Genomic DNA, 18,063 nt, shown 5'->3' with positions numbered 1-18,063 from the left:
AATCTGTAATAAAAGACGTGAGGAAATTCTGTCTTTTTTAAAGACAAAAATTTTTGAGGCGAAATACCCAAAAAGAAGTTTGTAAAAAAATAAAAGTTAATGACACACACTCCCATGGAGTACTTAACCGTTACCGCCGAAATGAGGTCTATAGAATAGAGAAATCTTTATTTCGGTGGTAACGACTTAACACACTTTCGAGGCTCGACATGAACCACAAGAGATTTGTGTCAAAGTAAGTTTGTAGAAACGTTTTGCAGGTAGCAGGAACATTTCCCGTTTAGAGGCACGCCCAAACACACTGGATGCATAAATCAAAAAGGCAGGTAATGAACACGTCCAGATTGCCAAGTGCACAAACAGGACCGCCTATTATACGTAGTATTTCGATCCAATATGCACCCACATGGCTGCTGGATGCGACAGCAGAGACACGGTCATCCGCGATGGTGATCGCTCTAATCCGCGGCAGATTTATGGTGTTAATATGGCGGGATTAGAGTGACGCTGTCTGCTTTACCTGCCACCGCTTGCCCGGTGAAATACGGCCGACTGCATTTATCTCATTATTGTACACAATGATTAAGTGGGCTTATGGGAGCAAAATGTGCATCCTAATCAATAATGTCGGAAACAATGTAAATTGCCAACGGCACCATGTTCTTTGCAACACAAAGGCACTGGATGCCAAAGTGAATGATTGGTTAGAAGCCCAAGTGAGTCAAAATGATCTCAACTTCCCCAATCGAGCAGGAAACTCTCCTGAATAACGGGTTTTGTTGCGTTTCCGGAAAAAGCACGAGTATATCCCAAACTGAATCAACTGAATCAATCGTTTTCCCAAATTTGGTTCGCTTGACCAATAGAGGTCATGATGAAAACCGACAAAAGTTGATAAAGAAACATCTAGAAGCTAGCCAAAAGTAAAGACGCATAAATTGTCAATATAGGAATCAGTGGATATGCCATGTCCCGCTTATGCTTTAGCTCAGGCTCTTGTAGCGCGAGTGACGAATATGTTTAAATCGCCTCTTTATGACTTTCCGTTTTCCAATGTCGATCCGAATGCAAAAACATGCAAATACATTGTTTTGATCTTAATTGAAGCAACTGGTAACTCACCCGCACTCTTGCTTCAGTTAAGTTCGTCCACATAGCGATTTCTTCCCTTGTGCTCATGTCAGGGTATCTGTTCCGGGCAAAAGTGGCCTCGAGTTCTTGCAATTGCTGACTGGTGAAATGCGTCCGCTGCCTCCGTTGGCGTTTCGTCTTTTTATCGTTCTTGCCATCTTCAGTTTCCGTCTGTTCCACACCAGCTTCCGTTTTGATTGAATCTTGCAACGATCGACTAGCTGAAAAGAACAATAAACAAATAAAATAACACACTAGTTTCAACAGCATTATAAAGCAAATGCAACAAATGACTGTAAAATGCTGAAAGCATTTCCTACTCAAAACGCTGCCTGACATGTCAAGTTAGAGAGTGGAATAAATTCCGAAATAAGTTCGCTGGCTAAGCCAATGATATCCGAAATAATCTATGTTTATAAGATGGCTTTGCGGTTAAAATAAATGTTGAATGATGTTAAGGATGTGGCTAGTGTTTGTTTTACAAAGGCGAAGGCTGCTGTTTTACGAGCAATGGCATATCTTGAACTGGCACTGTCATAAAATGGAAATTTATTTTATTGGATGGGTTACTGATCTGCTCGAGACGAAAATTTATGCGGTTGTTTTTCACACTGTTCATTCGCGCCCATATAAATATGAGTTCTATTGGGTATTTTAGGATCTAATGGCCAGTAACATATCAAATTTGTGATCCGTGAATGCGCTCTTAGTGTTACTGCTAATTGCCAAATAAATCGGAATTTTACTTTAATTACGCCATTATTGTCTTTTTAGAATCATTATTAGCCTTGGCACGTACCGTTTGCTGTAGGAAAAGTTATCCAATTTTCTAAATAGCACGAGTCTACACGTGATTGTCAAATGAACGTAAATTTTCGCCAGTCAAACTGGTTCTATTTAGAAATGTGTCCACTTGAGAAGAGTTTCCAATGTCGGGTTTCTCACAAAAAAATGTTGTTTATTTTTCTACTTTCTTCTTTGCTTATATCGAAATACAAGGGTATCCCACCGGGAACCACCGCGATCGATATCTGGCAAACTGTAGTTAGCAGAAATTTCAAAATTGGGCAGTGTGCAGAGGTCATTGGCGGCACACCGCCTAAAATATTTTCAAGATTATCTTTATTATATTTCAAGCCTATAATATTTATAATATTTCAAGGTTATACCGGAAGTGCGTATCAACTTGCTTATTTTAAATGGAACACCCTATATATTATTACATTTTTGAACTCTACTCCAAATTCTAAATGTATTTTATGTATAATATCCTATAACTAAGTCTAACCGTTTTTGAGATATTTGAAATTTTATGTAAAAAATGACAGTTGCAGCCACTAGAATAATTATTCATTTTTCCTATAAGGGAATTTGTCATACTTAATTTGAGTCGTTTCTATTGATGAAAAGGACGTACTTTAATTGAATTTCGAAAACAATTAATACAAAGTGTTAAAAAAATAAGTTTCAAAATACAGTTGAGAAACCCGCCCAAAATCAATTTTTCCAAATGAAAACCTTCATTTTTAATAATTTTGCCAAACTCAGTATTAAAAATAAGAGTAAGTTTGTTTAACGGTGTTTATTCCAAAAGTGTTTAGTTTTCGAAATATTCCAGCATCTCCTTTTAAATCCTGTCACTCCTAATTGCCATGACGAAAGTGGCAATTTTTAATACAATAAAATGCTAAAGGAATGCTGACAGCTGTCAGTTACCTTTCGAAAATAATAAATAATCATGCCCGGGCGCTTAAATTATGGAAATGAAGATTATTTAATCTTATTTATTATTTATGGGGAATGTGATGAAGTTATAACAAGAACATGATAAGAATATGCTTTATCACATTCTTCATAAATAATAAATAAGTTTAAATAACCTTCGTTTGTATAATTGAAGCGCCCTGGCATGATTATTAATTATTTTCGAAAGGTAACTGACAGCTGTCAGCATTCCTTTGGCATTTTATTGTATTAAATTAAAATTAAATTAAATGGCCACTTTCGTCATGGCAACTAAGAGTGACAGGATAGAAGGCTGCAAAATAGCCATCTGAAAACATTAAATTGGCAATATTTCGAAAACTAAACACTTTTGGAAAAGACATCAGTACACAAACATACTATTATTATTAAATTTCCTTATCGGAAAAATGAATAATTATTCGAGTGGCTGCAACTGTAATTTTTTACATAAAATTCCAAATATATCAAAAACGGTTAGCCTTGGCTACAGGATGTTGTATATGAAATATATTTAGAATTTGGAGTAGAATTCAAAAATTTAATAATATATAGGTTGTTCTATTTAAAATAAGCAAGTTGATACCTACTTCCGGTATAACCGCAAGTGTGGCCATTTTTTAAATATTGGACACCGCTTGCCCTCAATGACCTTGGCAAACTGTCCAATTTTCAAATTTCTCCTAATTAAAGTTTGTCAGATATCGATCGCAGCGATTCCCGGTGGGACACGCTGTATATCGAGTTTTCTTATGTGGAATAAGTGGCTCAGCTTTAAGAGAACTTTTTTAGACAGATGTTCAATAGAACAAAAACCTGTATTAAATGGGTTGAGAAGAAGCAATTTTAGAGGGTCAAAGTATGCAAGTCTCTAGATTTTGGATACCTATAAGTCAAAATTAAAGAACTTAATTCGACAATAAGAACGATTTTTTGCAATGGATCTTTAAAGAACGTCCCTAAGAGAAAAGTCATTTGAAAAGTTGCTTATCTTTACATACATAAATTTCTGATTCCTAAAACAACAGTAGTTCTACAGTCACAATTCATGGTTTAACAATTGACATCAATAAAGAGAGAGATTATGGTTTGCAGACTTGATTGCCTCATCATTGTAAAGATCCAACTTGTTGATGATTTTTGATTGAAGTTGTGAATGAATAAAATGTTTTTCTATTTAAAGTGTGGATGTAGAAATGATGAATCCCGGGTAATAGCAAATCGTCCAAACAGGAACAGAAAAAATACACGATACGTGCAATTTCGTTCAGAAAAGACGGAAAAATAATTGCAAAATCTTCCGATCAGCTTTACCGGCACTTTCCGAGGCTTAGCGGCTGAATTTTTAATCAGTTTCTCAAACAAGCAAAGCTTTAGACGGCTATATTACAGCGCGGATATTTTTCTCCCTCTGTTTTAAAAAGCTCAGCACTCAATTTTTAAGTTTATTTAGGCGAACGCCGTCGGATTACTACTAGTCTTGCTTCGAACTGCACTTTTCAATTCCAATCCGTAGATATAATGCGGACATTTTATGTGGAACTGACGTCAATCATGGAATTAAGGATCGGGCAAAAGCGGCAAATGGAAAATGAGGGATTCATGGAAAATATTCCACATTTTTTTAACTAACAAAGCGTGGTTTGTTAACTTATTAAAACGTACCTAGAAATGTTTTGTGGAGAATTAAAATGCGATTGTATAAACTGAGAATTTAGGATTTGATAGTTCACCAGTTGAGTTTTAAAAATCCTTTCAATTACGTATGTATGAAGAAATTAAACAATTGATCCAAAACAATTATATACGCCAACTTGTATTTACTAAGGAAACTTTCTGAATTTTTTTGACAACTAATTCACTACTACAACTTCAAACTCGTCGAAAGAAAAACTCTTTTAAGAAAAAAAATTTTTCAACTCTCTAAAGAAAGTCCTGGAGTAAAAAGTGTCTACTTCTTGACATTTTGTGGAGTCTAGAGCCTTTCTAACCCAAATAAAAATTCTTCTTCATCGGTTTTTAGTACAGTGTCCTTTTCTTTCTGCAAATTATCATACGATGTTCACTGCTTTTCTAGATTGTCTCATGCTGGTTTCAAACAAATTACCTCCAAATCTCGTTGTTTTCTTCTATATCACTTCACTTCTATATTCTTCTTCTATATCACTTTATCTTCTATATTTCTTCACAATCTTGATCTTTTTTGACGTTGTGCTCCAGCGTTGATACGAGATACTTGAGTTGCATTCTTTAACGAAATTTTTTGCTTCTTAGATGATATTAAACTCAATCTTTTCTGCTAGAAGATCATCTACTTCATAGAAAAACCTTGTTGCTTTTCGTACCTTCAACCTCAATTAATAGATTTAGAGAACAGGTCAAAATTTGTTCAAGTTTTGAAAAAAAATGTATGGATACTTTTTGGACGTTGGCCGACGTTCCATTTGCAACAATTTTACGAAATTATGGAACTGATTGGGCTTCTACCTTTTTTCTGCAAATTTTCTTCGATTTTTCGCTTTGCTGATGGAGATTTTCTGTTTTAAAATATACTCATATGTGCCAATAGCACATATTCTTTTGCAATCTGTTTTCTGTTTCAGAACAAATTTTATAGAATTCTACTTTCAGCAAAAGTGTTCTTGAAGAAGAGTTCATGGAATGAATGTAGTTTGATAAATCCTCCCAGGTTTTTTCCTCCGTGTGTATTTTTTTGTTTATTCTTTCTTGGCGATTTTGAATGTTCATATTTTTCTACAGATTCATTACCTTTGTACTTGTCACATGTCCTCGTTTCCATTGCGAGAGTTGGTTTTCTATCGTGTTTGTTGCGTTGTTTCTTTTCCTTTAACGCTCATTCTTCTGTTATCGATAGCTTCTCTTGCCTGATATGTCTTGATATGAGATGTCGTTGTAAATATATTTCGGAAGTTAGCAATTTCTTAGCAGCACTAAGCACTACAAATTGGATCAGACTCCCAAATTGATACTTTTGGCCGACTTTTCTCATTCCACCAATGTTGATTGGGGCTCATCATGCTAGTTTGGAGCTAACTCTGAATTTTAATCGATCAGTAGAAAAGACCGCAGGTTTTCCAATATTTGCGGCAAACTTTGTCGAACTTTTAGCCAAATAATTTAGTCCACTAGTCGAAGACAGGTATGGTTAAAGAACTGAACAGCACATATTTTCGCCACACTTTCCAGTCAATGATTCTTGAAGCCAAAAATGTGTTTGTAGTTTCTCTGTTTAATGTGTTTCTATTTTATTGCTTCATTCGATTTATCATTGTTGTGTATAATAAAGTTGTCGATGAGCAGCTTAACCAAATTTTGTAATATTATCCATCTAGACCTTATTCTTCTCAGTTACTTGTTCGCTAATGTGCAAAGAACAGGAAAAATCGTTTTTTTTTTAAATACAAAACAAACTATTTTTGGCTGGATGATCATGGCGTTTTTCCAAAAAAATCGCATCTTAATGAAGTTGTTCTGGCTCTGGCTGAGTCTGGACTTCCTAAGCATGTTCGTCTAAAAAGGCGCTTTATGTGTGAGGATTTTCTCCATTCGATTTTGTGGTTGCGTCTCAATGTTTGCAAAAATTACTGAATAGTCTGTGTTTATAAGCTAAAGACTTTCCTACTTATATCTAAGTAAGTATATCGCATTACTCTTTTTAGAGCGTTCTTTCATTCGTTCGTAAGCATACTTTTAGTGCGCGACTCACTTTTCCGCACTCCAGATTTTTTTCCTTAATAATAGTAAAATCAATGCTGCTTCAGTTATAAAAAAACGAATGCATTCGTACATTGTGTTCTTAAAAAGACAATTAACAACGCTCTGAAACAAGACGATTTTGTCAATTTATTGTCTCTTGTGTTCCTGCAAAGCAAACTATTTTAAAAGCAAACCAAAAATATTCGGGATTTTCTGAATGAACATGAATTATTACTGGATTTAAAACTTCTTTATACCAAGCCGTTTGGACACTACTCAAGACAAAACTGCATCGTTCCAGGCAGTCAGAACCGCTTAAAAAGATGAAAACATACATCGACATTCCACTTCACTCAAGCAGTTTTTTTTGACTGGCAACATCGTCCTATAACAACACTTTCAGTTCCCAATTAATTTTAGTCCGACTAAACCATTTTAATCCTGGATGTCAGACTAATTACTTAAGGCGGCACCGAAATAGCGCTCCTCTTTGCTGCCTGGATTAACTTAATAACATCAGGAATCTTTGGAAGTAGTAATTGCTACTTTATTTTTTAAGTTTGCCTTAAAGCATACAGCGACTGGATGGTCGAACAGTGTGAAGCCTATGCAAAAGAGTATGTAGGTTGTAGGCATACAAATGTTGCTTGCCATAATTGATATTCCGATTTTGCCTTTGCCAGCCAAAGTCGATATCACACACTCGTAATGATAAGCAACCTTTTGACTGAGGACCGCCCAAATCAATCATTTCCTCTGACAGTAAATCTATTGGTTTTTGCCGACATCTTCACCTGTTCTACAGTGGACCAGTCATATTGTTTCAATTTGATCCAGAGCCACAAATCGCAAACATTTGATTGGTCCGTTAAAATTGGAATATGGATATAATTGTTGCGATAGCTTCGGCTAATGCGTGCAGATAAGCTGATAACGGCCATGAATTTTTTATGATAAGAGCGGCGAAATATTTACATTGAATAGGATCATGTGTAGTTCTTAATTGATCTACAAACTTTGATAATATTACGGTGTATTTGGCTAATAAAATCCGGTTTCTATGCACAAATTTCACCTAGTTATTAGAAAAGAAAAGAAGAAAGAAATTCAGGGTTTACTGAAGGTATTAAAAACTAGAGTAGTCAAAATCGATCAAACAAAAGTTTCCAAAAATAAAACAAAACTTACAGAGAACATTGTTTTCCTTTGTGATCAAAATATTTCAGGTTTATTACAAATTCCACTATAAACGCAATTTCCCCAACTTCTTTAATAACGTATTAGTCCAAAAGAACTAATTGCAAAATAAAATTCCCAAATACCCACAAACCAAATTGGAAATTACAAAAATTTAAAACTTTCTTCTTTCACAACACATACATATTTAACTTACTGGTCATTTAGATAAAGGATAACTTCCAGTTTAAATGTTGCTCTCTTAAAAAAAAAATTAAGATTATGCAGGTACACTTTTTACAAATAAGTTTATTGACACTTTTGAAAATTAAAGTTCGTTTGCAACACACAAGGAAATTTCAATAGCTGCGTTTTAAAGTCTCATATTCACTTCATCCTCTCACTCTCCGACGGAACATAGAACACTTTCTCTCACTCTCACAACATATTGTAGGAATTCACAATGCTTGAAGTTCCGATTTTATGACACGCAAGACTGCAAATATTGTAGTTCAAGACAGTAGTGGAATGTTTAATTTTTTTTTAAATTTGAACACATTTCTCATTGACTAATTGGACAAGATCTGTCGCCACTGATTTTTTCTTAATAACATTATTTTCATTACCTTTTCTATCTCTGGTTCGACTCCTGGCAGCAGCAGGAAAAGGTAATTGAGGATGGTCCATAGATGGGGTAGAACTGGACGGAGTCATTGATCCACTTGAATGTGCATCTCGAAAATCGCCCGTTTCTGCCCATACTGTGGACAAAGTTCAAAGTTGCTCTAGGTCTTCACAGGGTTTCGTTAGTCTAATACTTAGCATCAAGTTCAAAACGCAATTTGTCTTTTTTCTATTAAATTAGGACTTTTAAAACCCCATTTTCATTCGAACGCAATACAAATGTTGCAAATCACTTGGAAATAATAATGGACATCTGATTTAAAATCTTCCAGTCTCAGTCACAAAATTTGACAAAAAAAGTATTTGGTGAAAAACAATTTATGGAAATCTAAAGTCGACAATCTATTTCAATAAGAAACTACATACTTTAAAACAAGCTTTATTAATTAGTTTTATCCACAGTTCCTATATTTTTTTAGTTTTAGGGTTCAAAGCATTTTGTCAGAACAAAGTTTGTACATAAAACCGCCCAAGACTAAAATTTGCAAGAAAACTCTCACGAAACTGTAGTAGAATTTGCTGCAACATTGACAGAATTTGCTCATCCTTATTTTCCTATATTGCCAAGAAAACAAAAATAAATCCCAAAGGTGCTGAATAAATTAATAAATACACCAAAGAGGTTAATAGTATCATAATACAAGAAAAACATATTTTGACCCACGAAGCACTCAAGGTCATGTTGCTTCATTTTAGAGCACCAGTAACTAGTCGAAAATAAATTTGAATTTTAAAATAAAATTGAAAATATTTGCATTCAAGATGGAAATTGAACGCTCTCCTGTTCACTCAAATGGACGATTTTCGTTGCTTTCTAACTAACTTCTCGCCACATTAAATGGCACAATTGTAATAAATGTTAAATCATTTGAAATAAATTGACAACACATGCCAAGCGTCCATCTATAATTAAACCGATCAAATTATATTATTGATTCCAGATTCATTATTGATTTCAAACGTTCCCGCTTACCGCTTTAGTTAGTCATCATTTAAATCAGAGGGATATAAAGGATTTGAGGCTCAGCGCCTGATTATGTTAGTGTAACTTTAAGCTTTATTTACAAAAGCATTAACATTGAGTTTACTTTACAATTAAGCTGTTACTATTTATCGTATCGAGTGTGAATTGAAAACGCTTTTTATTCGGTTGCAATTCACTGCATCAGAGCTCCAAAGAACAAAAGATCTCATCAATAAATTAGCCTTTATTAGAATATTCTCTAGAAGGTAAATGAGCTTGATGAGTCCGCTAAAGTAAATGGAAATTAACCAACGAAAGTCTGCTGAGGATTTTGCTAAAACTGTTTGAAGGTGAAAGCTTTGGGGGATTTCAAGTTTTTTACTCAAACTTAGAAGTTACTTCGAAATATCCGCTTAATAAGTTTGATTGTATTTATGTCGTTGAGCGAATTAATTGTAAATTAATTTGATTGATTTCTTTGTACTTTGTATCTTGTTTAGATGTTCTATGGAATTAAACAAACGAAATTAGAGCTATTTTCGAACTTTTAATTGATCATTACTGTTCGGAAGCAAAAAAATATTTTAAATGAAAAGTATTTTAAAAGTTTGAAAATTTGAGAAAAATGGTAAATGCGAAAGTTGTAGTTATTAACGTCTAGTTTATTTTGAGATTGGTGACGAATTGATACAGGGTGTCTCAATTTTTTTTTATGGAACGCCTTACTTTTTATTGCTTATTCGAGCTTTTCGTAAAATTTTAGGCGCATTCGATATAAATGTTCTACGTTGATCTTCAACTGTTTTTGAGTTAATAACCATTAAAATATTCGTTCATTCTATTTAAAAAAATAGAGCTTGGTCCGTCACTTGAATTTGAGTCACCCTGTAGCAATTGGTATTATCTGAAAATAAACTAGATGTTAATATCTACAACTTCTTCATTTTTCTCAAAATTTCAAATTTGATGTTAAAACGGTGTGGTCAAAGTTCAATCAATATTGGTTATTAATTCAAGAACAGTTGCAAATCAATATAGATCATGTATATCGAATAGGCCTAGCATTTTGCGAGTCGCGTAAATATGCAACAAAAAGTACCGCATTCCATTTAAAAAAAGGTAAATTTGGTTTGGCACTTGAATTTGAGACACCCTGTAACATTTGTGATTATCTTAAAATATACTAGACCGTCATATCTACAAATTTTGTATTCCATATTTTTCTCTAAATTTTAAATTATTTGTAAAAATGGAGTGGAGTTCAATCAATAACCCTGTGCATTCTTTCTTAGCCTGACTTTACGATTTAGTTCTTTTTCATGGGAATTTGGTCATAATTTCTCAGAAAGTCCTTGCTCCTTTTAAGACAGTCAAATGCAAACTTCTTATCTTATCATTCTCATTCTTTCAATTTTATGATTAAGCGATTCTTGTTGACTGGCTACTTAGACACTTTCTACTTAAACTTTTGTCGTTGCAAAAAGTAGTCAACATAATTGTTCAAAGTATTTAAATGCCTTTGTGATAGAAACACGTTATGAAATGAAAAACGTTTATTTGAAAATGCAAATAAAAGTCCAAAGGTAAAGTGAAAGCTATTCGTTAAGATGACACAGTCGCTTAAATCAGCAGTAACGATGCAGAAAATGAGAAACATGTCGAAAAGTGTGGTCTCGGACAGTTTCAGTGTGCCCGCCATAAATCAGACTCGTAAAAATGTCAGCAGACATAAGGTAGTCGATTCATTTTCTAAACATGTGTTCATTTCGAAAAATATTACAAGTTAACACCCATTTAAGCGGCAATTAACTAGTCGGTTTCGTTTTACAACTCTGCATTCGACTTTTTCATTTAGTTTTGTTTACTCACACGAAATATTATAGAGATTTCACTTTTTATTGGCTTCAACAAGTATGAGATGGAAGTGAGCAATTTTTATATTAAAATGAAGGTACTTAGTCTAATTGTTCAAATTTCAAGTCGTATTCGGTTAAGGAAGAGTATAAATGTTAATTTGTTTGTATTAAGGCATTATTATGAAACAGCTCAGCTTTTTTGAACCAAAAAATATCATTTTCTTATTAGAGCTCCACAAAATTATCTGCAGCAAAAACCTGATTGCATTTAACTATAAAGCAATAACTTCCATTCTCGCAGTAGCAGCGGACACAGTTTGCTGGATAATTTATATTTCCAGTTCATTTTTCCAAATTTGTAAGGACTCAAAGGACCCAAAGCGCCGTTCAGTTTATCTAACAATAATGGGATGAGAATAGCAATTATTTGAAAGAAAGCTCATTCCATCTCGCTACTTCCAAATTCCTCATCAACTGGAAACAAGGAATGCAACAAGCTCATTGAATAACACGATGGAAGCTTCAGATCCGAAGTAATTGACATGTTCGACTTATTTTTAGCGGTTTTTGAACGTTTATAATATTTATCCGCCAATAGCTTTCTGATTACAGACCCAAAAACTTTTATGTGTATATTGAGAAACTTCTTAGGTCGGAGAACATCGACTGTGCTCGAAAATCATGCAGAATAAAATTTGATTTTTAACCTAATGTTTCATATGATAAAAATAATTTCTCGGTAAATGGTTCAAATTCTACATACATCTGCATATCCAGGAAGCAAAAAATGCAAAAATCTCATCGAAGAAATGAGCTGGAACCTTCATTTTCGGCTCTTTTTTAGCGGATTTTGAGCGTTTACCACTTTGACCGATGATATTTTCCTTATTATATAATAAGCCCAAACAGACAGTAACATTATTTGACTTACGGCGAATGCAAAACAGTTAATTCCTACCAATCGTAAATGCAGGAACAATGAATATTTATTCAATAAATACGTGCTTATACATATCTTGTTAACAAAGATAATGAATCTTAGAACCTCTTCGAACCAAATCACTTTTTCCCCAATTAGAAAATGCCTCTAAGTACCCACGTTTTGTGCAATATTTGTTTTTCAAATACTTAATAAATGTACAAATAATCGATCCTATAGCTATCGGTAAGATCAAATGCACCAAACCCAATCAATCATGATAGGAATTGTCAGCGGCATTTTTCTCTGTCTGCTAAATTGAAATATATTGCTGTTTTAAATCGCTTATCTTTACAGATAATAATATTTTTCGATTCACTCATGTGGGAGGGAAATGAACGTATTTTCGCTGACGACAACAATATTTGCTGGCTGACGTGTCCGCTTACACCATTCCTCTAAGTTAACAAGACCTTTTTTGCAAAAATTATAATCAGGTAAAACAGTAATGTTTCTAAGAAAATATGACACACTATGTACACCAACCAGCTTGGATTCAGGGGCGTATTAACCGAGGGCCTAGCAGGAGCTGTAACCCCGCGCCCCAACCTTGAGAGGGCCCCGTGAACAATGAATAATAATAAAAAAATCACATTTTGCTGTCCTTAGGTGGGTCCCCTAATCATTTCAGTCCCGGGCATCGTAAATTTAATTATCGTTTAAAATCGTTTAATCCGTCCCTGCTTGGATGTTTTACTCTACACTTATTCTGGGTAGTGGGTAGTAAAATGCACATAGTCATTTGGGTAGATTTTCTACGATTAGTGTAAATATCTATCTTAAAAATACCCTTCCGCAACCTTTCAGTTTATTTATTGATAGTTTGGATATTATTGCATTCCTGTTTACAAAGGTGCCATTAACGTTGAAACAGTCAGCATTGAGAATCTGGTTTCGGTATGTCGATGACACCTTTGTTATATGAAAACATGAACGTAACAACTTAGATTAATAACTTAAAGTTCCTAGACCATCTCAATAGACAATAATCAAGTACTTATACAATCACGATCAACTGGCTTTCTTGGATGTTTTGGTAACCAGAAGAGTGGATTGATTGTTATTTTATGATTATTTGATTATTATTGGATAAGGCAGACCGTAAAGAGGCTCATACTTGCCGAAATCAAAAGTAAGGCATTATCTACAGTCTCACAGACAGAACAGGAAAAACCTACAAACCACTTTTCAAGAAAGTTAATTGAAAGATCTTGAATGACTTCTTCAGGACGAACATTCCCACATGGAGATCAAAATTGCAGTTAATCGACGGTTTAGAATTAAAAGCATATTATAGGGCAAATATTTTATAACTTAATCGACAAGCCTACAATTAAGCCTCTTGCAGAAGCAAAAATACCTCTTGTAGAAGCTTATAGGTATGTACGTGGGAACCATAAAAGGATCAGTAAAAAACACATTAAAGAAACTGTAGATTAGAAGAAATGAAAAAATCGACCATCAGCCAAGGAAAACAGAGCAAATTAAAAAAAATCTTCATTCAGTGCTAACGACGATTTATCGAAATTAAACCAGGTTCCCCAAAAGAATAGCTTTAAAACAAAAAAAAAAGAGAAACAAAAAGCTGTGAACATTTAATGAGCTTTCCAATGGATTATTCATATTGTAAAAAAAGGTTACGTATGCTAAAGTGATGATAAGCCGAAAGTCAATAATTCGAATTCGAAAGCCCCAACAAAGAGTAAAATGCCCAAGACGAAAAGTGGAACCCTGGAATAACGACATCCTGTACAAGCTAAATAAGTAAATGTGAATTAAGCCATTAAAATATTGCAAATAAAAAAAATCAAGCTTGAGCCATTGGCTTTTTTCATTGAATTTAGTTTTTTAAGAATCACATCAATTTTTTTTAAATTACAATCATTTGCAATTAACTCATAAGTCTTATTGTTTGAGAGTTTAAAGAGACCGTGTTTAAAAATTTTGTTTCCTTTGTTATGTGCAATATTTTAGTTCTGCTTCGAATATCTTTTAATATTTTCCGGATCCCTCCAATACGCTCTAGCAAACCTTGAATAACCCCAATAAAACTTTAACTTTTTTACCTGCAAGTAGACCAGAATATAAGAAAATGTTAAGCTTATCTACAATCGCGCTACTTATGATCGATTATCGATACAGTTTGGCATTAAGAGATCAGTTCTGCGGCGGTAATGATTTATCTTGAAGTACCTGCTTCAGTGCAAGCAATAAATTAGGAGAATCCACAGAAAATCCTCAAGACATGTCGATGGTAATATTTGAATGATTAATCAGTGAAATTCGATTTAATGCATTTTACTTAATTGCATGACGAAGGTTTATAGCCTCTATTCAGTGAAGTTTTAGCATTTATTGGCATGGAGTAGTTTATTCTGCTACATCATGTGTTTTCGATGTGGTATCATATAAGGTTATATAAAAATTGTAATTTTATCTTGAGAAAATACGACAATTATTATCTGTTTAATATTAGGCTAGGTAAATAATTCGTAGTTTTAAACACGTTGTAAAGTTTATCGTGTCTCTCAACGAGTTGGTTACAGTATTTCTTTACAATGTTTAATAAAAAAGAGCAAATACGAGATATTTTAGGGAAAACGACTATTCTCTTAACGACGCTGTTTGCACAACAGCTACGAACTTAAATAAGTATATGGCAGTACAATGCAAGCTCGTGCGTTCTGGATAAATAGTCTTATATATTTGAACAACGATAGATTTCGTGTTGATTGGGATATTCAAATATGTAATTACTTAATTTACTTAATGATATGCGTTAACCTGCATATTTTTTTGTCGACTTGGCCATATGACATTTCTTCTATTGTTTTTCGATGGTTTTGCGTAATGGAAATATTCAGTCTCACGCGTTTGCTCAGTGTAATGTCGATTGTTTGCAGATTAACAAGTCAATATAAAAGAATAAAATAAAAAGATTTGAATTAAGTGATCCATGATTTCGAGTGGATCAACTCCTTACAATAAAAATGTACCCATTTAAAATTGATTTGGGTGACGCATGTTACAAATGTGAACAATATTTTCAATAAATTAATTGGATTTCTATTTGCCAAATGGTTAAACACGTTTACGTTCTATTCCAAACACACATGCCTAATTTTAAATTCTGAATATTTGTCAAACTATGTAACATGTAAGCACTCATTGTAACAGCGCAAATACTTTGTCTTGAAAATACATAAGTTCGTTTCTATTTCCTTCTTTCAGCTCTCCCATGAACCTGTGGGTCTTTAAACGTATTAACCTAGTGGCTTAAAATAAATGACAATATTTTTAACTATCTGTAGTAACACTACATGTTAACTGTACGTGACTTCATATGTAAACATTTTGGAAAGTTGGTTTCGAAAAATGTATTTTTAAATATCTATAATTGTATATACTTTCCTGACTGTGTTTCAATTCCAAATCAAAATTCATTCCTATGTTTCAGTCATTTATTGTCTCTATTTATCAATTAAAATACGTTTCGGTGTATTTTCCCACCATCATCAGTTTTTATGTGTAGCGTTGTTGCTGCTTTAAGCCTTGGCATACATTTTCTGTATGCCTGGAAAATGATTTTCCAGTCCATCGCTTGGAAAAGTTGCTATTTACTTTTAGCTTTATTTTCGTACTAGGCATATTTACTGTTTTTTACATTGTCCATACCTCCTTAACAATTCAGTTGATCTGAGAGCAATTGGAAGAAAGTGAACCTAATAAAATTAAAATTGAATTAATTTAATTAATAACAAAAAAATGGGTAGCGGTATATTAAAAATATAACGTTTTTATGTAGAACCGAAAGTGTGCTTATGTTTGATAGCTCCGTTGTAACTTCACTAAGCCTCTAACTCTTCTGTTAGTCCTAACCATCAAGTGGAAGTACTCATAAAACAAAACACAACCCCTCTTAAGTAATCCCTGAGATTCTAACTGGAAGGACTATTCTTTGGATTTGTTCCATTGTAAATGCACTAGCTTGTAATCTTCCAGCTAAATACATGAGACTCCCAAACTGGGAGTTTAGTTGGCATATTTTATAGATAAGACACCTGGCGGTCTACAATAATAACCCCCTGATAAATGACTTCCGAAATTTTAAAAGGAAGGCGGGATTATCATAGGTTTATGGGACGTGTCATGTGGGAGTAATTTGAGCAAATCCCGTTTGAAGTTGTTTTAAAAGCTTTGGATTCACATAATTTTCGAAAAAAATATCGAGGGAAAGAAGTTAAACGTGAATATGTTAAGTCGGTACGAAAGCAAATCTTTAGAACGTGAGGATTTAGCTTTTTTATCCTATCTAAACATATGGTTTAATACCTTAAGCACTGGAATAACAACAGGGATAAAAGTCTTACTGTTTATTTTCCAAGGTTTACGAATGCTTATGAACTGAAATTGTGGGCAACGCAAATTTATTAGCGAAAGAAGTTCAGCTCTATCTCGACATGCTGTGTGAACCGTGAGAGAATCTAGGAACAAATTGTTCTTAACGGAAAAATGGTTCATGATAAAACGCGTTCGTGGGATTTTCCAAAAAAATTTCAGTAAATGATCAAAAAAATAAAAATTTTAACTCCGGGTCTGTACATTTTCTCTTCTTTGGGTACATGATCGATTGTCATTGGGGAACGCATAAAAGAGTCATCACTCGAGCATTGAATGTTTTATGCCGTTTTGCTTACGCATGAATTGCAATGATTACCATCATCAGTTAATGGAAATGCTGTTGATATCAGCAGCTTTAAAAATTAGCAGTTATTGTGGCGCTGTCAAATATGCGGGGGAACGGTAGTGGGTATAAAGCGCCCTATTTACTACTCGTCTTGTGGAAAAGGGTGTAGGTGAAGAATTATTTATTAAATGCTTTTATTGAAAATTTGCCAAAACATTCAAATTAGCCTCGAAAAAAAGAAAATTGCACTTCAAAGTTACCACTATGCTACCGAAAAAATCACGAAATTGTCTCTTAAGGAAAGATACGGAAGAAACTTTAGGAAAGTTAGATTGCTCGGCAAACTCAAAGTTTGTGATTTTCAAATAATTGCTTTTTAAATCGAATTTTGTTATTATTGGGAGTTTACTTAGTTGTATAGATCATTAGCTAACGCCGAACAAGTTATTTAAGGTATCACGTTTTCCAGAACATTGAGTATTTTCGGTATTAATTTTCTTCTAATCCAACTAGAAAGTGAATTAGTTCATGTTTATACTTAATTAAAAATATAATGAAAATTAAACGAGAATTATTGTTTTTCTGTAATCAGTATATATAAATTGACGTGTACAATTTGCTCTTACTTTATCTTTATAGTGTCGTTAAGCCTCCAAGCATATTAAACATTTAAAACAATTGAGCTATTGTGTTGGAAATTACCTTAAAATTGTACTGTTTATGTTGAATCTAAAAAATTATAATTATTGCAGCAAGAAAGATTTGGCTTAAGCCAACAAATATTATTTTATATCAGCAGACTCGAAAGATTCATGCAGAAGGTTTTCATAGCTGTTACATGTCTAGACATTTCTCGTTTCTTTAGACATTTGGAAAAATATGTTTATTTCTCATCTTATTTTCAAATTCTAAAAAAATTGAAAAGGTTTAATTCCAAACGTTTAAATAAGGCAATTATTATTGCTGGAGGTTTATAAAACTGAACAAAAATAATGAATTCTACAGAATTATTCGAAAAATCGCTCAAAGAAAAGGTAAACTGAAAATCAATAAAATCGGTTCAAAAACTTCAAAAAAGTAGAATAACAGCAAGTAAAATCTAAACACAATTTGGCATAAAAACTGA

General features: G+C 33.5%; 1 protein-coding gene across 6 annotated transcripts in view; it reads right to left on the bottom strand.

The window, feature by feature from the left end:
* The window catches only part of LOC109533830 (pituitary homeobox homolog Ptx1), a 58,759-nt gene that overhangs the window by 18,247 nt on the left and 22,449 nt on the right, over nt 1-18,063 (bottom strand). For all 6 annotated transcript variants that reach the window (XM_048669772.1, XM_048669777.1, XM_048669779.1 and 3 more), the window contains 2 exons: nt 8,394-8,528; nt 1,123-1,352 (listed from right to left, as the gene is read on the bottom strand). In XM_048669772.1, coding sequence (XP_048525729.1) covers nt 1,123-1,352; nt 8,394-8,528 — 365 coding nt within the window. The remainder of the gene's footprint in view (nt 1-1,122; nt 1,353-8,393; nt 8,529-18,063) is intronic.

The sequence above is a fragment of the Dendroctonus ponderosae genome, unplaced genomic scaffold (genome assembly GCF_020466585.1).
Source record: "Dendroctonus ponderosae isolate FM_Combo_2020 unplaced genomic scaffold, Dpon_F_20191213v2 Dpon_F_20191213_1, whole genome shotgun sequence".
NCBI lineage: Eukaryota > Metazoa > Arthropoda > Insecta > Coleoptera > Curculionidae > Dendroctonus > Dendroctonus ponderosae.
Note: the sequence above shows the minus strand (reverse complement) of the source record. Positions and strands in the feature narration are given on the sequence as shown.